The sequence below is a fragment of the Mytilus galloprovincialis genome, chromosome 1, assembly GCF_965363235.1.
Source record: "Mytilus galloprovincialis chromosome 1, xbMytGall1.hap1.1, whole genome shotgun sequence".
Lineage (NCBI taxonomy): Eukaryota > Metazoa > Mollusca > Bivalvia > Mytilida > Mytilidae > Mytilus > Mytilus galloprovincialis.
The window spans coordinates 78174114-78200772 of record NC_134838.1 but is presented as its reverse complement, the minus strand read 5'-3'; the positions used below and the strand labels follow the sequence as shown (position 1 = coordinate 78200772).

General features: G+C 32.6%; 1 protein-coding gene across 2 annotated transcripts in view; it reads left to right on the top strand.

Moving 5' to 3' along the window:
- The first annotated feature begins 7842 nt into the window (after positions 1 to 7842).
- Positions 7843 to 26659, top strand: part of LOC143085022 (uncharacterized) — a 43433-nt gene continuing 24616 nt past the window's right edge. The window contains exons 1-9 of one of the 2 annotated variants that reach the window (XM_076261152.1): positions 7843 to 7939; positions 10282 to 10379; positions 14290 to 14499; positions 16217 to 16441; positions 16621 to 16821; positions 17902 to 18075; positions 19112 to 19312; positions 20438 to 20572; positions 25587 to 25724. In XM_076261152.1, the coding sequence (XP_076117267.1) occupies positions 10325 to 10379; positions 14290 to 14499; positions 16217 to 16441; positions 16621 to 16821; positions 17902 to 18075; positions 19112 to 19312; positions 20438 to 20572; positions 25587 to 25724 (1339 nt within the window). In that variant the 5' untranslated portion in view covers positions 7843 to 7939; positions 10282 to 10324. The remainder of the gene's footprint in view (positions 7940 to 10281; positions 10380 to 14289; positions 14500 to 16216; positions 16442 to 16620; positions 16822 to 17901; positions 18076 to 19111; positions 19313 to 20437; positions 20573 to 25586; positions 25725 to 26659) is intronic. The other variant, XM_076261158.1, reaches the window with a different exon arrangement.

Genomic DNA, 26659 nt, shown 5'->3' with positions numbered 1-26659 from the left:
GTTTTGAAAATCTTATTTTTTGTCGTTTAGAAGTTATGTAAATGATTTTATTGACACTGCTAATAACGGATATAATTATAAACCTGGCCCTGGCTACTTGTCAATTTAAAAGCCTCTTTTATTATTTGATGCCATGCTCTCTGCTCATCTTAACATGGACAGGCAATATGTTGGTCAACATTTTACACCTTGCATATGCTCATTTTAAGATGGATTGGCATTATATGTCAATATCTTTATAACGAGCTTTAGCGATTGTCAAATCATGAGAAATATAATGCCTACCTACCCTTTGTATGTTAAATGGAGCATAGAGCATATCATGATATATTAGAATTATCTAGAATTTTATAAGGAAAATTCAGAACTTTTGTACTTCGAAGCAGACCTGTAATACACTTTCACAGGGTAGCTAAAACAAATGAAAGAATTAACCGATTCAATTCAAAACATGAACAGATACATTATTTTTCGAAGGATTATATTTAATTTTCTAGCGAGCAACATCTTGATCTTCGTCGTTGTTCAAAATACGTCGTTGCAATTTGTTTAAAAAGCAAACATAAAAAAATCATTATGGTTAAACAAAAGATTTTCATATTTATTGACAATACATCCATCACAATCACCAGTCACGTCTCAGTCCTTTCACCTAACGGACGTGTTTGATCAGCTCCTGATAACCCGTTAGCTGCAATATTAATCCCAAATGGTTCAATGACAAACTAATCACACTGAAACCCAGTGTGGATGGTTAGGTGTCATATGCTGCCTAAAAGAGGTGCAAATTGTAATAATCTACCAGTGCGTCAATAATTCATCTACCAGCAACACATCGTCTTGTATAGTGAAAGGAGAGACTAGAAATTTGTCTATTTTTTTTTTATTAAATTGAGTTAGGTGTCAAAAGAACACCAGATCGAATGATTTAAAGATGTTTTATGTCGAAACTAGATTGCATCAAATCGATTGCAATGTGGCTCTTTGTATTTCATTTAAATGAATATTTTACCTAAATGCTCTATACTATTACATGTACATGTATATTATGTGTATATAAATAATTATGAAGAAATATCTGAAGTTTTACAGTTGTAATTAACTTTTTATTGCTGTGGACAGACGATAACAGTCTGAACATTCTGTTTTAAACGTTTCTTCCTTTCTACTAAAGGGAGCATTTTTCTTTTATTTATTTCAACTGGTTTGCAAAAACAAATACATAAGCTAGCTTTAAAACTGGCTATTTTCAACCCCTTGTTTCACATAGTTATGCTTCTGATATAGTTCCCATATGGGATATAACAGATTTTTTGTTTTTTTTCGGGTCAGATATTAAGCTCTTTTTTTAAGATATAGTAAATATTAATCAACTTTATAAGTGTAGCAGTTTACCTTATTGTCTCTGTACTTCCATGATATAAGTCAACCTCGAAAATGGGAGCCCTCTATAGTACTAGTGATACTTGCAATTAATATCATTATCATCAGAATTGTGTTTTTATAACTCATTTTCGTTACCAAAAAATAAAACAACCAATTTTTGTCCACTTATTTTTGTCCATCTGATGAGTTAAGCCTTTTTCAACTGATTTTTATAGTTCGTTCTTATGTTGAACTGTTATACCACTGTCCCAGGTTAGGGGAGGGTTGGGATCCCGCTAACATGTTTAACCCCGCCACATTATTTATGTATGTGCCTGTCCCAAGTCAGGAGCCTGTAATTCAGTGGCTGTCGTTTGTTTATGTGTTACAATTTGTTTTTCGTTCATTTTTTTTTAAATAAATAAGGCCGTTAGTTTTCTCGTTTGAATTGTTTTACATTGTCTTATCGGGGCCTTTTATAGCTGACTATGCGGTATGGGCTTTGCTCATTGTTGAAGGCCGTACGGTGACCTATAGTTGTTAATGTCTGTGTCATTTTGGTCTTTTGTGGATAGTTGTCTCATTGGCAATCATACCACATCTTCTTTTTATATAACACCAAAATAATGCAATTATTACTGATAATTTTTACCAGGAATTTACTGTAATGGAGGTTCTGGGTTACTGGGCGTGTATACACATATCAAGTTTCATGATTTTAAATTTGCTTATTTGAATATTGTCTCAGGTCAAAGTTTGAACTTAAGTAATTTAAAACAAAATGTTTTATCGGACATTCACAAATTTTAAGTGAGCCTGCAATGGGAAGTTTGTAATTTTCATTGCAGTAAAGCTATCCCGTATTTCACTGTTCTGCAATCGGGTTTGTAAAAACGATTTAAAGGAGAGGTAGAAATTTTGCAATGAAACAACAACTAAACGACACTTATGGTCGAAATACTTGCAATCGTAAGCAATTTATAAACATCATTATTGTCTAAGTCTGAAAAAAGAGTTAATTAATTACATGAACAATATATTATATTATCTCCTTGAAACTACAAACATTTCTAAATAACCAGAAAATATATTAGTATGATTTGTACATGCATGTATTGGATGCAAGCTTTTCATATCTGAGGCGCGTCTGCCCCGAGCATATGAGATAATTACATCTAATTTACATAGAAATAATAAATAAATATTGTATATGTTCTTTGTTCTGAAAAAAAAGGAATTACATGTAGTTTGATCTAACAAGATTTTCAAGATTTTTTTTCTTCAAGATTTCAAGAACAAGAAAAGTGTCATTATCTCCAATTTTCTAGATCAATATCACTTTCAGACGATGTTTTATGGTAATGGATCTCGTATAAAAGGTGTCTTCCTCGAATGCCAACATTTTATTTCTTACCTATTCCTTGAATGCCAACAAAACTATTTCAATAGATGTTTATATAAAAACAATAGGTGTTTTTATAAGTATTGAACTGTTAAAAAAAAATAATGAACTTTATAGAAATGCAACATTTTATCACTTTCTCATAAGGAAAAATAGTAGATTTTAGGGGTAAAATTATTATGAAATTTTAAAGAAATAAAGAAAGATAAAATGTTTTATTACTTTTTTTCAAAAAATATGTTTGAAATGAACATGTTAATAACATAAGAAATATTAAAAAAAATTAATGAAATTTTAGTTTAATACAATTATTTCAAACTAAATAAAGGATATAAGAGATTTGTTTAGTTCCATATCAATTTAAATATTTTATTAGTTAATATAAACTATATGAAGATTTCAGTTGTACAATTTATTAAATTTAAAAAATAATTAAGTTAATTTGATAACTTCTAAGCTGGAAACTCTACAACAGTATCAAAAAAATCCATAAATATGGTAAAAATAATTCAGATGAGTTGCGAACATGACAAACAACTAAACAATGTTATTTTACGAATCACCTACAATAAAAAAAAAGTGTAATTGTATGACCAAGAAAAATATCCTGAACAAACTGAAATAAACAAAATAGTAATCTAACACGAGATACAAAGTTTCAAGAAATTTAATCAGTAATATGGAAGGATATTACAGCACACACAACTGTAGAAATATTGAAAAATAAATCTTCAAAGTCCAAACTTGAATTCCTGTCCTGACAATATGCACATATTGATTTTGTGATGCAACACTTTTTAAAGTTGCATTTTAAGAGAATCCTATTTGTTCAAGCAGGAGCAGCAAAATATGATTTTTAACATTTTAACATACATGAACTAGATTTAGCTACCTGTATTTACGTATCTGTTTAATTAGTATGATTGTTTTGATAAGCATGCACGTTTGTTGTGATAACTATTTTCACCTATTCCTTGAACGCCAACATAATTTTACAGGTAAATTGTCGGTAGATCAAAGGATGTTGGCATTCAAGGAATAAACCGTATAAAATCTTCATTGCGTCTATTTTTCTGTCATCAAATTGACACCTTGTGATTGCTTTTTAGAAATTGCTAAACTTTCTTGTCTTTTTTAATTTTTTATTGTAAAGATCTGAACTTTTTGATGATAATGATAAAACTGTATGTAAATTAAAATGTAATTGAAATGAATAGAATCTTACTTCAAAACTAGATTGGTTTTTATAACAATTAACAATAGTATTCTATTAATTTATCTTCTAAAAATAAAACACTTTGATGTATTCTTTACCAATAAATCATTTAGAAACATATACATTATTTTCTGTGCGACTGAAGGTGAATGCTATTTAGATACGCTTACCCGATGTTTTGTTAGTATAATTTAAATTGGATATTCACTCTTCGAGCTTTTTAACACAGGCTTGCTTATAACAGTAATAATACCGGCTAACTTCCTCGACTAGTTCTAAAATAGCTTTGCCTGTGATAGATTTTTATTAAATTTGGAACTCTTGCGTATTATCAAAGATATGATTTATGTTATTTTCAGCAATCGTCGTGTTAGATGACAAAGAATTGACATCCCCTTTTTGTTATAGGGTCAATATATATTTCATTGGTATATCATTACATAATTGTAAGCATTTACCTTGTCTTCTCTGTACTTCCATGAGATAAGTCCACCTCGAAAATGGGATCCCTCTATAGTCCTAGTGGTAATTGCAATTACTATAATTATCATCGATATAGTGAATTTATGATTCATTTTTGTTACTTAAAACACACCAATAAGATGCCAGTTTAACTGCGAAGTATTTACTACAAAAATTAAAAAAGTTATGTTTGGGTGACTGAACGTTTATATCTAAATTCATTAACTGTTACAGTTGAAAATATTTATCTTAAACATCTTAAATTCAATGTGTGTTATTTCTTTATATATCCTACGCATATCAAGTAACAACATTGTTTTATCTTTGCGTCTATAATCTCGTTTAAATTCAACTAGTGGAACAAAGTGGATTCAATTCTAGGTCGACCAAAAACTGAAAAGTCATCTTTATATTTAAAAAATGTTTATTCATCTGAATTTTTGTGGATCGAGGAAAATTTCGTTATTTTTCCAAAATCTGCATATAAGCCAATAGATAATTTCGAAATCGTTGAATATTTAAATTTGTGGTAAACCTGTACCCACGCAATCCATTCAAATTGGTATCCCCATAATGATAATAAATCCATAGCCTCAAAACTTAATTCATACATGTACGTTGCTAAACTAAAATAAAGCTCACAAGTGACAGGGTGAAATCAATTTTAGCAAAAATGCTAAATTGTGCAGAAAGAGATTGTGTTAGGTTGTGCACAATCCCTGTCACGTGAACGAGGTTTGTCTGAATGTTGCAAAATTAATTTGGTAGGTCCACATATTGTTGTGAATGAACTGAAAGGGATAATTTTCTGTTTTCAGAAAACTCACAGACAAGGTGTTAATTAAACAATCTTCAAATCTCGCAAATCGATATTGAAGATCCAAAACAAGAAAAACTCAAAAGTGAAGAACATTCATTCAACAAGAGTGATATCGGGTGTGTCAACATGCTACGCTTCTGCTACATGTCTTGTATGTATGCATCACCCGAAATTTGAAGAAACATTCGGTAATGTTACAGATAATACAGCTATACTGGTATCTTGATATTGCATTTAGTGACATTACATTGCACGTGTAATGAGACACCGACAAAGCGAAAGTTATGCATCAAGACATGTTGGATTCTCGCTCTACAAAATGTTCTTAATTTGTTTTGAATGTTTTAAATTATCGATGACAAGGGAAGCTATACCCTACTGTGCCTATGATTCTATCCATACATAAAAAAAAAGCATTTTTATTTTACATTGATATGATAAACGGTGACACGATTCCTTTTTATATTTGTAGGTTACAGTATGCACATGTAGTATATACCGCGACTTCAAATAGTACCAATCTATAAAGTACAAACAAAAAGCACATGACTGATCAGAATAGTGGCTTAGGTTAGAGTTGCAATACATATAAATGCCACATGTTGGTTAGCAGAAATGCTACACGTAAAAAGTGTGAAGAAAAAATGAGTCCAAAGATTATGTCAGCAATGACGTTACGTAAGGGGAATATAACTATTCCTTCAGTTTCAACGATATATGACAAAGAGACAATCATTGAAAAAAAGGTTTATCCGGAAGAGAAAAAAGTGTCGCAGAGATACAGTCAAAAACGAATACAAATAAAGGGAAGTAAATCATCATAGAATAAACATAGAACGTTGTTTGGAAATTTACTCGGTCAACTATTTGACTTTTTGGTTGTCACAAAGCGACATGTAGGAGTATGATAAGTTTATAGAAGCAAATGAGGAAGTAAAAAGAGAGAAAAGGAGATGAAAAGGAGAGACGATAAAGACAAAGGAAAAGAAGCAAGAGTAATATAAAGACGATAAAAAGAACAGCAGGGGAAATAATCACGGCTACCAAGGATAGAAAGATAATGTACAAAATGATTTAGGAAGGGAATAAATCTGACAAAAAGGAAAGGAGAATGAAATACAAAGGAGACAGAAGAAAGAGAACATACAAAAGCTATGCGTATTCTAAGAAATTCTCTGCAAATAATGTGGATGTAAGTAACTTACGGCAAAACTACGGCCTTCAACAATAATTTTTTAGTCGATCAAAAACACTTTACCCTTATATTGAATGGTCTTAGAAATAAAGCCATATGAATAAATAAATAGTCATATATATCACAGGCACTTGACTCAGAATTTTTACACCTATATACCTTAATATAACGGGTATAATGCATATAAATAGTCAACATCTTGGTAATCGTAGTCAGCCTTCCCTGGCTTATTTATTAGATAATTACGGAGTCTTGTAACATATACTAGTCATAATAAAATAAATCAATGATACCAATCAGGCTTATAATTTTATACGCCATACGCGCATTTCGTTTACAAAATATACATCCGTGAGTCTATGTAGTTAGTGACCATCACCGTCGAAGTCTTGCTTGTGACCAACTCCTAAATGATTGGCTGAAAAGTCAACCATTTCGTTTTTCTGTATGATTTTTTTAATTTTATTTAGTTCCATCGGATATGGTCTCTGTTTTACCCTTTTCGTGCTATTTTGATAATTATGCGGTTTAAACTGCAAGTCTTGAAGTTTTTTTCAGGAGTCAATTCTATAGCATTTAGTATATTGGATAGAATTGCTGGTGAATCTTTTAGCAGTAGACGTTAAAGTTGTTTTAAAACCTGTCTCGCAAATGACGTTGCGTAATGACAAGTAATCGACGTGAATTATCCCTACAGGTGGATCTGGCCATGAGTGGTCACTGACAAATCCTGTCTGTTTGTACCGTTGTTGAAAATATAAAAAGAAGATGTGGTATGATTTCCAATGAGACAACTCTCCACAAAAGACCAAATGACACAGAAATTAAAAATATATTTCATAATTAAAGTAGCGGGGTATTTATTTGAGAAACATTTCACGAAGGTAAATCACTGTAAAATATTAAATGAAAATTAAAAAACAAACGAAGCAAAAAATCTCAAAAGTGTTTGTTGTGTCTGTGTGCATTTTAAAAATTCGTGAGATAACGTTTACTTATTTTAAGAGTTATCCTGAGATGTTCAAGTTCATGTCGGCAATTTTTAAATTTGGCTCATCAAGAGATCGGTTTTTGTTAAAAATGTATTAATCATTTTTCTAAAAATGATCTTTTATCGAAATATATATATAAACTCGTTATGGTAGTGGAATTTGTAAGGCATACCCTCACTAATTACAAAATAATTTAAATGTGTTAAATTCAAAATTTACTTATTGAAATCTTTCCTCATAACGATAGATATGAGTTTACTAGGTTTATGAAACTTTTAAAGAGTTTCTCAAAACTTAATTGATAAAAATCTTCCAGCTTCCGTTCAAATCAATAATATTTATAATATTTAGATGTTTGTCGGTAAATATATAGATATCCGGCAAAAAGTGGCCCAAATGATGAAGTGCTTCTTGGTATTGGTAAAAATTACTTCCTTGTGTGACTTTTATAATTAAGAGATGAGAAAGTATCTAGTCTTGATACAAGGTAAATAAATAATTATACATCTTAAATTAAGTCATACTAAGACTCCAAATGATAAGAATATGTGACAAACTTTAATATTTGGAAAATATAGCGTTAATTGTATTTTTAGAAGTTTAAATTTCTTTCATGTTACACTGTATAGAACCATTTACTGTTGTAATTCATTTACTATGGGTCGTTGTAAGCAATTATTATTATATTCTGAATAGGTTTTTGATGTAATGAAATGACATTATGATAGTATTTAAATGATACAAGTTCAGTCACAGAGAGCGGCTGTGGTTGTGGAAAATTTACAAACAGACCAAACATGTTTATTAACAGTGACGGAGCTAAAGAGGGTACCGTTAATTTGGCCCTCCCCCTCTTTGACGATCAATGCTTTTGAATGGTTGGAACTCCCTTCTTAAAGTGTCTGAATTCACCCCTGGCTAACCACACCGCATTTGTATTTGTCCAAAGTCAAGAACCTGCAGTGAAGTGATTGTCTCTGGTCCGTTGTCTGTTATTTGTTTAACGTATATCATTTTGTTATACATTAGGGCGTTAGTTCTTGAATTGTTTCATATTTTTAAATTTTGGGGACTTTTATAGCCGAATATACGATGTATTTTTTTTTCTTCATTTTTTCACTGTTGCCTTATTGCTTACATCCACTTCATTTCAACTTCGGTGGATAGTTGTATCATTGGCGATCATACACCTTCTTATCTATACTATTAAACGAGAAGACCTCATTTTTGGTGTCGCTTCTCTTCTTTCCACAATAAATTAATCAACACGCCTCTGTGTCCTATAGGTACAGTGCATAGTCGCATTTGTCATCCATTCATATGATTATTCAGATTGAGTTATTTTGGGAGAAAATCGAGAAAAAGGGCATCCGGATATTGTCCCGTCATTGGACAAAATTTTAAGTCAGATTATACTTCCGGTTTGCGTTTTTCTGTATACTTTGAACATACATATAAATTTAACGGTACCAATTTTCTTGCACCAGATGCGCATTTCGACAATACATAACTCTTCGTGGCCAAAATATTTGCAATCCAAAGCTTATAGAAAAGATGAAGAGCTATAATCCAAAAGGTCCATATACTACGAATAAAGTGTATTTTCAGAATTCTATCTGCTATCATTTTCAAGTTTACTATCCACGGTGGTCACAGAGTTTATTAAATAGAGAGGGTCTGTATTCTATATCAATGACCACCATAAGGGGGGATAGGACCTTTATCGGGACTCCGGGATCGAGTGTTTTTCAGCTCGGGATTTCGGGATTGACCCTTTCGGGATCCGGGAATTCTTTTTTTCGAGTTTCGGGACCTCAGGATTTCATGTTTTAAAGCCCGGGATTTCGGGATTTCGTGTTTTTAAGCCCGGGATTTCGGGATCAGGACCCCTCCTATCCCCCCTCCACCATGGATCGATTAGAAAACTTAGAATTAAAAATGAAAACACTTTATTTATATAGTGAATGTTCATAATATACAGATAAGCGCTAAAATTATTCATGTGCTTTTTTGATACCTTTTCTGAAATTCTCCAGTCATTAAATCTTTTACAAAATTCATTGATTACAAAAAAAAGAAGATGTGGTATGATTGCCATGTTGACAACTCTCCACAAGAGACCAAAATGACACAGAAATTAACAACTATAGGTCGTCGTACGGCCTTCAACAACGAGCAAAGACCATACCGCATACTCAACTTAAAAAGGCACCGAAATGAAAATGTAAAACAATTCAAACGAAAAAACATCGGCCTTATTTATGTACAAAAAATGAACGAAAAACAAATATGTAACGCATAAACAAACGACAACCACGGAAGTACAGGATCCTTACTTAAATGTTCATAACATACTAAATGTATATTCATATTGAAATTGATAGAAAACCACACATTGGGAATTTTGGAAATAAAGGAGGAGGGATTAAAAAAAACATTTTCCTGTCCCCAATAACCTATGATTTATGATAATTTTGCTGAAATTCTCCAGTCATTCAATATTTCACAAAATTCTTCCAACAACACTTTACATACTTTAAACTACGCTCTGAATGCCCGCGATTTCGCGGGTGTGTTCTAGTTTCTATATAAATACATCATTGAAATAATGAATGGAATTGTCGAGAACTGGATTATTGAACTAATGCATATAATCACTCCCTCAATAAGGTAAAAAGATGCCTTTTTTAACGATAACATCTTATTTGATAATCACATTTTTTAAAAACTTTTTGTATATATTAATCTTAAAGTAGTAAACAGGGCATACATTGTACCTATACATATATCATTATTATTTAGTTTTGTTATTTACTTTTTTATTCGCAGATAGTAAGTTACTTAGTGCACGTACGTGATTAGATTTGGTACTATGTTAGGCCTGTTACTTCTACACGTGGCCATTGTGTTGACTGTTACAGCACAACGTAAGTCTTTTTATATTGTTACAGAATATACATTTATTTATTTTTCTTTTCCTCACCATTTCACAAAAGCGTAACGAATCGATGACTGAAAAAGTTTAAGAAAAGACCCGCCCATTAAAATAGAATTGAGAATGGAAAGGGGTGATTTGGAAATTATTACCCTACCAAATAGCTGACCATTTTGGTCTTCACAATATCGAGAACATTCCGCTACCGAAGACGGGCATCATATGTCTCTAAACAAAAATGTGTACGTCTTCAGCGAAAATGAAGCTCACACTAAACTCCGTAATACATTAATGAACCAAAATAATTAAAAAAAATGAAAACAAAATGTAAAAGACATATTAGACTAACAAGGGCAAGAGGCTCCTGACGTGGGACAGGAGCAAACATGCGATTGGGTTAAACATTTTTTTTCTCACATACAATCTAAAGATTTTATGAGACTCCGGTATGAATTTCTGTACATTCTGCTATACATCGGTTCAATGGGAAAATGATTTTATTTCTACTTACGTATTATGTCCGGTTGATCTATAATGTATAAATTACTGAAAACTGTTGTGTGCCCTGTATTATTGGTATTTGAATTTTCCATTTGTTAGATGCGGTTAACTAAATGATGGATTTATTGGTGTTTGAGTCAAGTCAAGTGACAAATAGTTCATGTTTTTTTTTAAAGAAAACGATTGAATATGAATGAAAGGGGAAAATGGGTTTGTGTTAAATATAATGTCTTAAATGGCCCGCTTTTCCCAGTTCTTAAAACATATTTCTTTTCAAATCTATGAGAAAACCCTTTGTTAAAAAATGCTTTTATATATATAAATATCACGAGTATATGTATTTAAGAATTGAATGCTTCTTTTTGTAACTTCGTTGGGGTGTGAAAGCGTTGACCGAAGTACATTTTGTATGAAGCGCGGAATGATTTTATTTCTACTTACGTATTATGTCCGGTAGATCTATAATGTATAAATTACTGAAAACTGTTGTGTGCCCTGTATTATTGGTATTTGAATTTTCCATTTGTTAGATGCGGTTAACTAAATGATGGATTTATTGGTGTTTGAGTCAAGTCAAGTGACAAATAGTTCATGTTTTTTTTTTTTTTTTTAAAGAAAACGATTGAATATGAATGAAAGGGGAAAATGGGTTTGTGTTAAATATAATGTCTTAAATGGCCCGCTTTTCCCAGTTCTTAAAACATATTTCTTTTCAAATCCATGAGAAAACCCTTTGTTAAAAAATGCTTTTATATATATAAGTATCACGAGTATATGTATTTAAGAATTGAATGCTTCTTTTTGTAACTTCGTTGGGGTGTAAAAGCGTTGACCGAAGTACATTTTGTATGAAGCGCGGAAGCGCTTCATACTAAAAATGTGCGCACGGTCAACGCTTTTACAACCCTATGAAGTTACAAAAAGAAGTATTCAATACTTATAATTACATTTTTTTAGCAATGATCATGAAAACACGAATTTTATTATTGTTTTATTTAATTCACCTGTGCACTAATGTGGGACCACGTGTTATCATGAATGAAAAGTTTTATTGAGCAATACAATTGCTTACGGAATAACACGTGATGTGCAGTTAGCCAATCAGAATAAAGTATCATAATGAAACATACATCTAATGTAATTATTTATAAATGTGTGATATATTTTGCCAAATAAAAGCTTGTGGGGTGGACATTCCATCATCACTGCCTACAAAGTATCTATCTCCCAGGCGATATGATACTCAAGTACTTGTCTTTGTATCTTTGATTCTATTGATAGATGGATTTTGCATACTTAAAAGCGTGTTGCTCTAATAATTGTTAAATGGTAACGTTATTGTTGAAGTCAACCATCAAAATGTGCTACGGATAGGCGTTTTTTTCCTTTCCCGCAATATGATGAAAATTATATACACACAATTATATTTTCTCTATTGTTAATTTTCTTTTGACGGCGATGTTCCTTTGGCCTTTCTTACTTTTTTTTTTATTTCGCGACTTTCTCGCTTTGCCAATGTCCTTGGTCGCGTTTTGAATTTCAATGATCGGAATTTTTATATAACTGGCAAATTACTAAGTCAGTGTAAAACTGATTTCGTTACCAAACATCAATTAACAAGTTTACATGTACATTATCATTTCAAAGATACAAAGATTATGATAGAAAGTTTAGGCTGTACATAGAAATTTTGTTAAAATAAAATAATCACATCCTTATGTTTACGCTGATGCTGTTTATAAAGTACATTAGTCTAGATACAGTTCATGTAAGTTCATTGATCCTTTATTTACTTCTTACAGATATTTAACACCGTGGTAAAATCTTGCACGATTCTTTTTATCCGTAAGACATAACAAAGAACATCAAAATAATCACTTTTCCTTTGTCTCTGATAATTCAATTTAAGTACATGGATATACAATTCATAGCATGGCAAACAGTTATCTTATTTTTTATTTTTTATTGTCAACTATATTTTGTTTTCATGACGATTTATAAGTTCAATATAAGTTGTACGTCAGTACTTTGTTTTTGGCAAGATTGAGAATGCCTACGATAGATCAATACTTTGTGTTTCTTGTATTTTTGTTTGTTTACTTTATACATGTGTACTACGTGTCTAAGAGTCAACTATTTCCAAAAGTTTTCTACACTTAAGTTTTTAGTTGTGCTATTACACCACTGTCGCAAGAAAGGGCGTGGTTGGACGCTCGCTTACTGTAAAGCATGAGTTTTGGTTGTTATCGAAGGCCGTACGATAACCTATATTACCAAACATCCTTGTCGTTTGGTGTTTGGTGTAAATCTGCCTTATTAGCAATCATACCATCTCTCCTCATTCAAAGAAAACAAATATACAAATGAGGTGAAATTTGGTATATGCACAGGTGTGTCGTGTACAAAATGTCGTTGTATTGTTTTGATTTAACATTTTTATTTTTTTATTTGTAAGATGTGACCAACTTTAAGATTGCTTGATTGCTGTTTAATTGTTGTTAGATAAACGTCCAGTGACAAGTATTTCGTTCAAATTCAGAACGAGAACAAATAAACGATATATTAGATAGGTATAATATGTAAGGTTCAGTGGAATGAGGGCGGGAAATGGATTGTCATTAGACAAAGGCGGTATATATGGTGGGTATAGGAAAAAGTCGAACTTTTCAACACACTCGTCAGACATTTATTTAAAAGGTTTTTCAACATCGAGTGGAAGCAAAAGGATGGGCATTTGCAGTATACTATTTTGTATTAAACGTTAAACATCGGAATTTACAATGTTCCGTTTCATTTCGATACATCTCATATACCCCAATTCACTTGGTGAAATTAAAATATTCTAAACAATTATCGATATATCCTGTCTGAAAAGAAGCACAACCACGTTAGAATTTGGGATAGCTTGTCCCTCATGAACGGAATTTAATCCTATGCTTTTGTAACATCGTACGAAACCAGCCTGCACTTCCACCAGAACCCTAGATCATTCGACAAACTAAGCTATATAAAATATAGCTTTTGTTTGTCGATTGCGGTTTTCTCGATGAATAGAAGTCAATATGTCAGACTCTAACACGTTCTGATTCGTTAGCAGTTGTAAACAAATTTACAAGAAACAATACAAATCATGCAACATCCAACTCCAAAATTAACGAAATATTAAGATATATGACATAAGGAAACTACTTACGAGGTTCCTGATTTTTGACAGCATGTATGTTATATGCATTGCTAGGTTCACGGTGAACTGCAACACTTTTCAGAAATTGCTTAGTTCAATAAAACAAAGAAATTGTATAATTAAATACCCTCACATATGAGCTAAATGTTTTTTATTATCAACAAAACATTCAAAACGATTATAATATTTTTAAATTAACAATTTTTGTTTGTTTTAGAGAACCTTGCACGATTTGGTTGGGCTACACAGAATTCCCAATATGGTAGTGCTGGTCCACAAAATGCAGTTAACCCACCTATATCAAATAAATGGGGTTATACAAGATGTACGCACACATCGCCTGATACAACTCCAGCTTGGTGGATGTTCAATATTTCGTATGGAACTGTATTCATCACAGATATAAAGATATACTACAGAGAAGGATGTACGTATACATATTTATTTACTCAAACAATGTAGTATATATATATACTTATTTTACAAATGTCTTTTAACTTTGAGTCACTGTTAAAGACAACACTTATTATTTGCTTGGGTTTTGTGAAATGTGTGTAAGGATATTGTGTCATGAATTGATACACAATATCATTTATTTATTCCAATTTCCTTTTTTTTTATAATGGCATATTTGAGGAATATCGCTTGGTTCAGGTGTATTTATTTTATTTCACATAACAGTAACTATGTTCTTAAATAATTATTATTTACAGCTGTCACACACCTCTAAAACATATAGATTATTGTAACAATGCTACATACATCAATTCGCAAAAACGAAAGTATGGAAATATTGACCGTCAATCAAAAGCTATTTTACAATCGGCAAGCATTCGACAGTTTCAATCGAAGTTTTAAAATTAACGACTCGTGTTTTAAGTCACTATATCGAGGTAAACTATCATTATCAAAACAGTTCATACTATCGATCATTAATGCGTTATCACAAATCTAGATATATAATTTACGCCGAGTATCTGTAAAGATCGACCGTTAAACTATCAGTACCCCTGTTAAACTGTTAAGCCTCGGTCACACCTTACCGGATAGCTCGAACGGACGCCTAACGGATAACTTTTTTCCAATCCGTTCATGTCCGTTAGACGTCCGTTCTTATCCGTTAGACGTCTGTTCATATCCGTTGCATGTCCGTTAAGCGTATGTTTTATCCGTCGACTTCCGTTCTGTCCGGTGGAAAATTTAGAGCATGTTCAAAACTTTGAACGGACGTCCAACGGATAAAATGTCCGTTAAACGTCCGTTAGGCGTCCGTTTTATACGATACTCGTCCGTTTCGTTTCCGTTTTGTATCCGTTTCTTGTCCGTTATACATCCGTTGGAGGTCTGGAAGATAAATTCACCAACGGACTTCTACCGGACGTTTAACGGATAAAACGGATGTTGAACGGATGATAAACGGACTTCTACCGGACGTATAACGGATAAAACGGATGATGAACAGATCTGAAACGGATAAATGCCAATTGAAAATTTTGCGTCAGAAATGCCAATTATTGGTATGTCAGATTTCTTAAGGTTCATGAATTCTTATTATTCATAATCGATCTTAGAGTATAGGCACGTCAACATAATCAAGCAGTTCTTATTCAGGCCAGACACTGCCCTTTGGCGGAATTTTGAAGAACAAACCATAACCAGTTACACAGAAACATTTTGAATATTTATGCGATTTACATGTATCATTATTGTCGCCTTTGATTTTTCCTTATATCTTGTTCATCCGTTTTATCCGGTACGCTTCCGTTATGTGTCCGTTTTATGCGGTACTCGTCCGTTGGATGTACGTTCGACATCCGTTCTGTCCGGTACTTGTCTGTTTCGCGTACGTTACATATCCGGTGTGTGTTCGTTATGCATCCGTTAGGCGTCCGTTTGTGCTATCCGATAAGGTGTGACCGAGGCTTTAGTATCTAATAATCTGATATCCGCGTTCCATTGTAATGGTTTGTCGACCGTTAATGCATTGATTAATGACTATGCGGTATGGGCATGGTTCATTGTTGAAGGCCGTAAGGTGACCTACAGTTTGTTAATTTCTGTGTCATTTGGACTTTTGTGGATAATTGTCCCATTGGTAATCATACCACATCTTTTTTTTATTGTACTGTATAATATTCTTCTAGTTGCAAGACGGATGCATGGATTTAAACTGTATGTGTCTAATTCATCGACAACTCCCCCTTCTGCCTCTGATCTCTGCTACAAGGATCCTCTAGGTGGTCCTTATCCAGCTGTTATTCAAACTATTCCATGCTATCAACTTGGGAAATACGTCATTTATTATGATGATGTACCGGGACCAAGAGAACGTGGGAGTGTTATTGAATTATGTTATGTTGCAATAAATGGTAAGTTATATTTTACTTTTCACTGTACACTGATTTTTTTCACAAAATAATGATATTATAGGATAAACCAAAAGTTTACACAATGTGAAGAAAAAAATGCTATATTGATAAACGAACGTTGATTGGTATGCTTTATTGTTTGACGTTCACTGTTTAGAAAAAGCACGTCATTTTTGTAGGTTGTCAGAAGACTTTTTGGGGAAGTAACTGCACTAAGACATGTAGAGAAACATGTATAGACCAACATTGCTATCCTGGAACTGGTTTGTGCGTATGGGGATGTCGCACTAAACATTGTTTCAACGATAGATGCGATAAAAATACTGCAATTTGCACATATGGTTGTAAAGAAAAACGAGCAGGACTATACTGCAACAAGTGTAAGTAATATTTCAATTACATTTCGACAGAACATAGCACATTTGGTTTCAGCTTGCCAATTGTGAACTTTCCATTTTTATGTAGCAACATCACAGACGCGCCTACATACGGATTACATATATCCCAATTGATAATATATTCAGGGCTTGTATTTCTTATCATGATTTCCTTGAAAGAGTGTTGCTACACACAAGGAATCTATTTAACCACGAGTTCAAAATGGTGAACTTGAAATCAACTATTCGTTTTACGGACACCATTATACAATTATTGACTTTTGATGAGGTTAATACAATGTTTTAGCAACCTCAGACATATGACTGTCATTGCAACCAACTGAAATCAAAAGTGAACAATTATTTTATTATTTGACTTTTTATTATTCTTCAACTGTCTTCAATTTTCTAGTACAAATGTATTTGCTCATTATCGCTTATTTACGAAATTTTCCTCTGATCTTACTGACTGATAATTATAAATTATCATTGATCATCTCAACGAGATTGGTTTTCTCGCTTGAGCCGGTACGGCAAAAGTGAGAAAAGCAATCGAGTTGAGATGACCAATGATAATCTGTTTATCGGTATTCATTTCCTATGTCGACGTTGTTAATTTCATTGATAACGGGCACGTGGGCCTTTAGTTTCATAATATTTCATATTACTCTACTGTGTTGATAAAATAGATTATCAAGCAGTAAGATCAAAGAAAACATTCGTAAAATAGCGATGATTTCCATTCTCAGCATTATCGCTATTAACTAGGAGTGCATGTCATATTAAGTAAAATAGCGATAAACAGATCATTATTGGTCATCTCAACTCGATTGCTGTACTCACTTTCACTGTCTAAGCTCAACACATATTCTAGTCAATTTGATGAAAACAAATATTTTGTTCAGTAATGACGAAATATTTTTATCTGAATACTAATTTTCTCCATACCTTATAGTGTTTAATTTTGAAGGAATTTTTTTTTTGATAGCATCGAAAATCTAAAAACAAGTGTTTGAGCTATGATCACTGGGAATTTCTTCTTACCATAGCACTATTCTATAAATCAAAGTTTCTATATTATAGATAACATAGCAACCGACGCTTTAGTATCACAGAATCCTATTGGTACAAAACCAACAAATTTAGCTATAGATGGAGATAAATCAACATGTTCCAAAACAAAGGGAACTGACGTATGGTTTCAGGTTGATATGACGGAAATAAGGATTGTAACAGAATTTTATATAACAGGCAAAGGTACTTCATTTGGCAGAAGATTACGGATGTTCGCTAGTTAATTTAAAAAAAATAACGGGTTAGCGTGAAAATTTTCTAATGTTTATATATAGATAAAACAAGATAATTCCAAATATCTGGCAAACATTCAAAAGCAAGAGGATCACACATCCTTAAATATAAATTTTAGATAAAATATTAATCAATTACCACTACAACATAGAAATTAACAATAATAGTTAACCGCACAGCCTTCAACAATAAGCAAAGCTCATACCGCAAAGCCTATACCACATAGTCAGCTATAAAAAATGTAACAAGCGGCCTAATATATTTACACATTCTAATAAATGTGGGAATTTAAACTTCTTTAGAGGTAGGTTGCAGTCTTGTAATTGACTGCTCCATAGGCTTACATGCAAAACAACTGATTTTTGAAAATAAAAAAATAAAAAATGCTACATAGAAAAAAAAATTCATGTTCATATCATGTACTATGTAATAATGTGAAATTGTGATTTTATCGGAAAAAAAAAGTGGGTCATGCTACGAAGAATAAAAAGTTACGTAACCCTGAAGTCAATTTTTTTCTACTTTCTGTTTGCTGTTTTTCCTAGGCCGCACCACTTCCAGTAAACATGATATCCTTCCACTTTCCTGGATTGATATCCCCAAAAAGATGCAAGATTTTTTTTTTCAATCTACATGTATGTTCCAACTCAGCAGAAACAATTGAGTCCAGAAAAAAATTCAGAAAAAAATGAACTATTTTGTTTCCCTCCATGTTTTGACATGCACCGGAAACTGGAAATGTAATACAAGACTGGTACCTAGAGGGATAAGGGAAATGAAAATCTTAATGATCTTTGGCAGTAATGACATTTCTGAAGTATCATTGCATTGCTTTTAACACAGGTAAGTGCATGTTTGTTTCTTAAAATAATCTTTCAGAAGTAAAGAAGTAACGACGGAGAGAAAAAGTATTGTCAGCCTGATATCTATGTGTATTTGTTTAGATAAAACTTTTTCGTCTTTTAATTATGAATCTTGTTTTCAGTCAACACTACAACAAACGGCCTTGTGCATAAAATATACGCTTCAAATTCTAGTGCTGAGCCGGAAAAGGGAACTGTTTTGTATCAAGGGAAATTGTTACCACAGAATATCAAAACCTATGCCGTTTTAAGATACCTGACATATATTCCAGCTATTAAGACTGCATCACTAGAACTTGAAATGTGTGACATTGGGATCGTTGGTGAGTATTTGAATCGAGTTTGAAGTCGTAATAACGTTACTAAAACATTCAAATAAGACAAATAATTTAACAACACATGAAACATACTATTTTGTTTTAACCATAATGTCAGTTTCAAAGGTATTCTTTCATTTTTCATTTGAGTTCTGTATTTTTTGTTATGTAACTTTTTGTTTCTCGACATCTGAAGTAGCTTAAACCACTTCATTCGAAATCTGTTTAATATGAAGTTATGTTTTATCAATACGATAGACGTTTCGCTCTTGAAAATGTTTTTAGAGGGATAAGTTACAGATTATTTGGAACTGTGTTATCTTCTTTCACTTTTTAATCTTTTTATTACAATTACTGCTAAAATATTTTCCATAAAGTTATTTATTTCTGAAAGAAATTCATGCACAAAAAAGGCGAAATCAATCGAAATACTGACGTTTTGATTGACACAGACATAGTAGCTACATGTACAAAGCCTGATGAGTTTGTCCGAAAGAAAAGATTTTTATAAATGTTCATAAGCTACACTATCTGGCGAAAAAAGCCGCTATGAGACACTTAGGACTTATCTTCATAAGACGATATTTTCATAAATATGCATATGTTTATAGATATGAGTCACTTTTGTAACAGACGTAACTTTAATAGTACGTCATAAGCCCATAGCCATATCGTTTTAAACATTAGTTTTACCAATATGTTAAATTTTCTGTTCTCGAAAAATATAAATATTTACATTTTTAGATAATATCGTACCTATCTCTAGGTTTAGTCAATTTGCAAAAAAAAGCATTTTCGATATATCGACCAAAAATTTATATCGACCGCAGACTTTGTCCTCAGTCGATATACTTGTACTACTTTCAGACTGATGTATTAACCTCATAGGAATGCTATTATTGTGAAGTATTGTCCTGAAAAGATTTGTATCTATTCTTTTAATTCATTTGCATTTTATATTTTCTAATTCTTGTATTTGTCTTTACACTTTATTTAAAAAAACAAGATGTTTTTATACTAGTATACGAGCAACATTTATTGCGGATAAAGAACCATTTTATACAGCTTCTCATCTAAATAATCAAATGAATGATGCCATATGATACCACATTATGTCTGATTTGTTTAAAGGATGTCCTTCTACACAGTATGGTCCACTTTGTGAACTAAGATGTCCAGCAAAATGTCTTGGACCGTGTGACCTTGATACAGGACGATGCATATTTGGCTGTTTAAATGGATGGATTGGTGAAAAATGTGATCAAGGTATAGAAATAAAATATAACTGTATTTCTATCTTTTTAAAGAAGAACAATATTTTGTGTTTATTTTAAATTTTGAGAATGTATATCATTGTATATCGCAGACATAGTTTGGAAATTGGATACTTAAAGTAATTCCAACCCATAATACTGGAAGGAAGACAACATTCTGATAACAAAAAAGACACAGTTTTTATGCCCCATTAATGGGCATCATGTTTTCTGGTCTGTGTGTTGAGAATATAATGCAAATGTTAACGTTATGTTTCCCGTATTTACGTCTTATGTTTATGACGTTTCTTTGTACCCTTTGTATGGAGCCTTCGATATAGATTTTGAGCATAAAAGTAACACAACGCAAAGAATCGAGTTTTATTCGTTTATTACAATTCATTTTGGTGCCGCGACCAGACTTTTGAGAAAATCGGACGAAGAGCAAGATTTGGAGATAGAAGAAAGTGCAGAATTATTAGAAACACTTTCGCAAAAGCAGAAGATTATTAGTGCCTTGAATGAAGAAATTCTTAATTTAACAAAGGATGAGGATGTTGAGGATGAAATTCTACAGACAGATGAGTATAAATTCTTTCTGAATACAAAAATAAGACACATACGTAAAAAATACTCAAATTCACCAACTTCGAATATTATCACCTTGCCTAATCAATCAAATCCAATACTAACCGACATACAGAAATTTACATATTTGAAATCGCAACTCAGTAATGAAGCCGTTCGATGCATTGATGGATTACCGCTCACAAACAATAATTATACGGAAGCTATAACATTATTAAAAGAACGTTTTAGTCAGCTGCATAAAATCACAAATGCCTACATGCAAGCCATATTAGAACTTCCTGCACCACAATACAATCTTATCAGCCTCCGTAATTATTACGACAAACAAGAAGCATATATAAGAGGCCTAGAATCGTTAGGCAGATCGGGAGATTCATATGGGGCACTGTTCATCCCAATCATCTTAAATAAGCTACCGTCAGCTGTAAGACCAAACTTAGCCAGGGAAAACGGAACCGATAATTGGTAATTAAAAGGATTAAGACACGGGATATTGAAAGAAATCACAATTTTAGAAGCCGGAGTGAAACGCCCCAATGTATTTATTGACACTTTACCGTCTACAGCGTCAATGTTTACTATCGCCAAAAATAGAGATTACACGCAATTACAAGATAGATTTGAAACCGATGAAGGTAATATAAATGTACCGTCTATAGCGTCATTTTTGACAAGCACCGATAAGAGAGATAACCCGTAAATACCAGATGGATAAGAATACCGCCAAAGCACAAATATTCGTCAGAAACCTTGCATATATTGCTACGATATGCACGACCCTGCAAAAAGCTTAAATGTTCCAGATTATGAACACCGAATAACAATTATTAAAGACAAGATATTATGCTTTAATTGCTTGGGAATAAACTGCGCAAATGAATGTAGATTTCAATTTTGTTGCAGATTCTGTAACAGGAATCACCATACTAGTATATGTACCCAACATACCGATAGATCGTACTTCGATAAACCGTCAAATGTAAATAAATATGAAACGGCAGTACACACTGTAGTCAACAATGAAAGTGTTGCCACTGCTACAAGTTTTCATTCGTCCACGATACACTCCCGTTCAAGCGTATTATTGAAAACCGCCGTAGCACCCGTTTGGAGTGAACATCAAGGAAGGATCACGATTATATTATTCGATGAAGCGTTCTTTCGTGACCAAGAATTTAGCTTCAAAACTAGACATAAAGACAGAAGGTACCGAATCGATTAATCTTTCTACATTTGGAAATACAAGTACTAAAGTTCAACACTTACCGAAAGCAATTATATACGTTGAGTCAATAGAAGGAGAGAAAATACCCATTGAAGTTTTAGTTGTTCCTTTTATTGCAAGTCCGATCACAAATTATAGTGCAAATAATACCCGAGATTTCAAACATCTAAAAGGATTAAGATAAGCACACCCGATCACGAACGACAACAATTTTAGTATATCTTTACTGATAGGATCTGATTTTTATTGGGATTTTATAGAAGATAAGGTTATTAGAGGAAAAGGTCCGACAGCTGTTAAGTCCAAACTTGGTTACTTATTGTCTGGTCCGACATCGCCAGATATGAATCGTAAATTGGGAGCCGTAGGAATGTTCAATATTTTGACTAATCACAAACCGGAAGAGTTTAAAGTAGAATCACTAGGAGAAGTCGGCACAGAACATGATGATGAAAATACATGTATGTACCAAAAAACATCAGTAGAATTTGATGAAAATAGATACGTAGAGAAGTTGCCATGGAAACATGACCACGAGACGTTACCAATAGATGTTATTACAAAGCAGAGAACTGATAACGTTAGAGAGTTTCATAAAAAGGGAAAGGACAACAAAATGAACATCCGAGTCGGAGATATTGTACAAGTAAATGACGAAAAACCATGAACATGAAAAATTGATGAAGAATTAGTTGTTGGAAATGATGGATTAATCAGATCTAACAGTGGTCGCACGCCACGCCCCGATGGTCAAACTTTATTGGCTAGAGATGAACGAAGAGGAGCTACCAAATACAGCAGATGAGACGAATGAAGTTGATACCAGAAAAACAGTTCCTATGCGAAAGGCAGCTATGTGTGCAAAGGAGAACTTGGACAAATTCTTAGACATTAATTTTGTGTCTGATTTGAATATCGTTATAGAGACTGTTAATTTTATCAGTGATTTCTAGAGACAGTAATTGCCCATCATTTTTTTTCGTGTCACATATGGACAGTTAAAGAAATATTTTGATTTTATACAAAGATATAATTTTGCGGCCCCCCAGTATGTTGAGAATATAATGCAAATGTTAACGTTATGTTTCCCGTATTTACGTCTTATGTTTATGACGTTACTTTGTACCCTTTGTATGGGGCCTTCGATATAGATTTTGAGCATAAAAGTAACACAACGCAACGTATCAAGTTTTATTCGTTTATTACAATACACAGTGCGTCCGTTCGTTCGTCCGTGCGTCCATCCCGCTTTAGGTTAAAGTTTTTTGTCGAGGTAGTTTGTGATGCAGTTGAAGTCCAATCAACTTGATACTTAGAACACATGTTCATTATGACGTTAAGCACGATATTGCGTCTCAAATGGTAACGTCAAATTTTTACGTTTAACGGCGATTACCGATTATTTGGGATAAGTTTTGTATTTCGCTTGCAATTTTTGTTTTGCACATCAATATGGATACTTCTTATAATGTTTGTTTTATTGAATATGCATTGAATATTTCCCAATGAAGGTAACGTAAGCAACAAACAACAAAATATATCGTATTTGGGTAATGCATATCTTTATGAAATGAGAAGATATATACGGTATGATGAGTGCCAATGAGACAACTCTCTACCAGAGATCAATTGACATAAAACGTATTAAAGTGCAATGTTTTCCCATTTAGATCCGAAAAGGAGGAGGATATATATTTTGCTTTAATATAAAAAGTTTGTCGAGAATAACAAGTTAAACGGGTCTTGCTTATAAAATTCACTATACTTTCTTTAATAGCGGTACAATATTAGATTATGAAATGAAATGATTGTCAGAAAAAAAGGTTAATTATAATTCTTCTCATATGTTTACAAGCTTTGTATGATGTGGAGAGGTATATAGCCACGCTTTGGGCCCAATTTTATTTTCACTTTCAATTCTATACACATGAATCTTATTGCAGAGAAATAAAAAAATATCGCAGTCAGTTTACGATTCCCAAATTTGAAAATTTGATCAAGATGATTTGTTATCCTCTTGTGATACAAAACTTTTTCACAACTTAAGAACCTCATCTAAACGAACAAACCCAGTCATCGGATTTTTTTTATGATGCTTTGTGGTCTTGTTGATAGTATTTGACTGTCAAGAAAATTCTATCTGAGGAACTATATACAGATGATCCACCATAAATAGCGTACCCCGAATCGACAACGTTGAAAACGTACGAAAATCGTCCAGTGGACAAACTTGCAAGACATTTCATTTCTTTGAAAACGAAGTCATTTTGACTACGCAAGTTGTCAAAAAGTATGTTGCTGTTTTGTAAAGTTAAAGCACAATTACGGAAAAGGACTATTTAGCATGCAACTAATCTGAATTTTTAATAAATAACGTCGCAAATGACAATTTATTTGTAAAAAACGGCGAAATCCGACATTTGACATCTTGCAAGACATTTGCCAGAAGCCGTTGCATTTTTAGATGTAGTGTGAGTGCTCCAAAAATTCGATTTTGATATGGTCTATGTATGCACATATGTGAGCCGAATTTACAAAAACGAAATATCATATAATCTTATATTTTAAAGCCTATAAATTTTGATAACTTAACATCTTCCAAAATCTGACCAATATGAACACTATTTGTTTTTGCCAAAAAATAGCGTTGGTCGTATCAGAAACACATATCCAGTAATATTGTTATACTTTATATATGGAGCATATTATTCATTCGAATTTTCGTGGATATAACACTATTTTGAAGAACACAAACACCCCTGCTAAAGTGATTATGTGTATAGTCTGTTACGTCTGACACGCATATTTTTGACGTTTTGTCAATATGTTGTCCTTATTTTAGACTAAAGTAAAATATGATAAAAAAAAAAATAGTACTTTATTTCGGAATAGTATTTACCTGTCTAGTCTATGGATATAAGTTTTATATAACTTAACTGTTATGATTTTATAGAAAAGCTGTTTATTAGTGTGGACTGGTTGATTACACGGTATTGACGCAATAACGTGCGTAACGTCTATGCTATTAATTTTTTTAATTTAATGCCAAATTAGAGATTTCCCCCATTTTCACGGTCCATAGAACATAGAAAATGATAGTGCGGATGAGGCATCTGTGTACAAGGGACACATTCTTGTTTCAAATTATTTTCACTGAAATACACTTATTTCCGTGTCACTCGGTAAAACACATTGTACTTTAATTTTACAGCTTGCAGTGCTGGGTTTTATGGAAGTGGATGTCTTCAAAATTGTTCATTAAATTGTGTAAATCCATCTTGTCATCATACGAATGGAGAATGCATTGATGGATGTAACAGTGGATGGAAGGGATTCAACTGTACACAAGGTTTATAGCTTTATGTATATGTTTGTATAATGAATTTCACGATAAATAGACAAATCAGTAACAACAAACCAAACATTTATACCTTTATTAGAGAGATACCAAAGATACAACATCCGCTTTCTATTTAGAACATTCAGTCATTTGGAAGATTGCGCACTTCACTCGATACATACACTTGTATTGTTGAAAAATGAACTGTGATATAATAAGGCGTTTTTTAGATTATGCTTTTCTATGAAGAATGAACGGATGTGGAACCTTCATTACTGTATCGAATGAACAGAAAAAGACAGATAATAAAAATAGCCATGCCAATTTTTCAATTATTAAGTCTGATTATATCCATGTATATCCTTTATATTTCGGCGTGTCACATGAAATTATTTCAATTGCTTTTTTCAATACTAAATAAAAAAAGCCAAAATGTTCTTTTGATTTCCTGTGTTAAGCACAATTTACAATTTAAGGGGGAAAATATATATGTAGTTAAATCATAAGTGACTTTTTGTAATGCATCTATCCCATCGAACTTGAGATAAAGTATACAACACACAAGTTAAGTCTGCCTCATATCTTGTCTCAACTATATAAATTGACAATGAGGGTCTGTTGAAAACACGGCTTTATTCGTTTATTACAATACACAGTGCGTCCGTTCGTTCGTCCGTTCGTCCATCCCGCTTTAGGTTAAAGTTTTTTGTCGAGGTAGTTTGTGATGCAGTTGAAGTCCAATCAACTTGATACTTAGAACACATGTTCCTTATGCTATTATTTTTTTTTAATTTAATGCCAAATTAGAGATTTCCCCCATTTTCACGGTCCATAGAACATAGAAAATGATAGTGCGGATGAGGCATCTGTGTACAAGGGACACATTCTTGTTTCAAATTATTTTCACTGAAATACACTTATTTCCGTGTCACTCGGTAAAACAC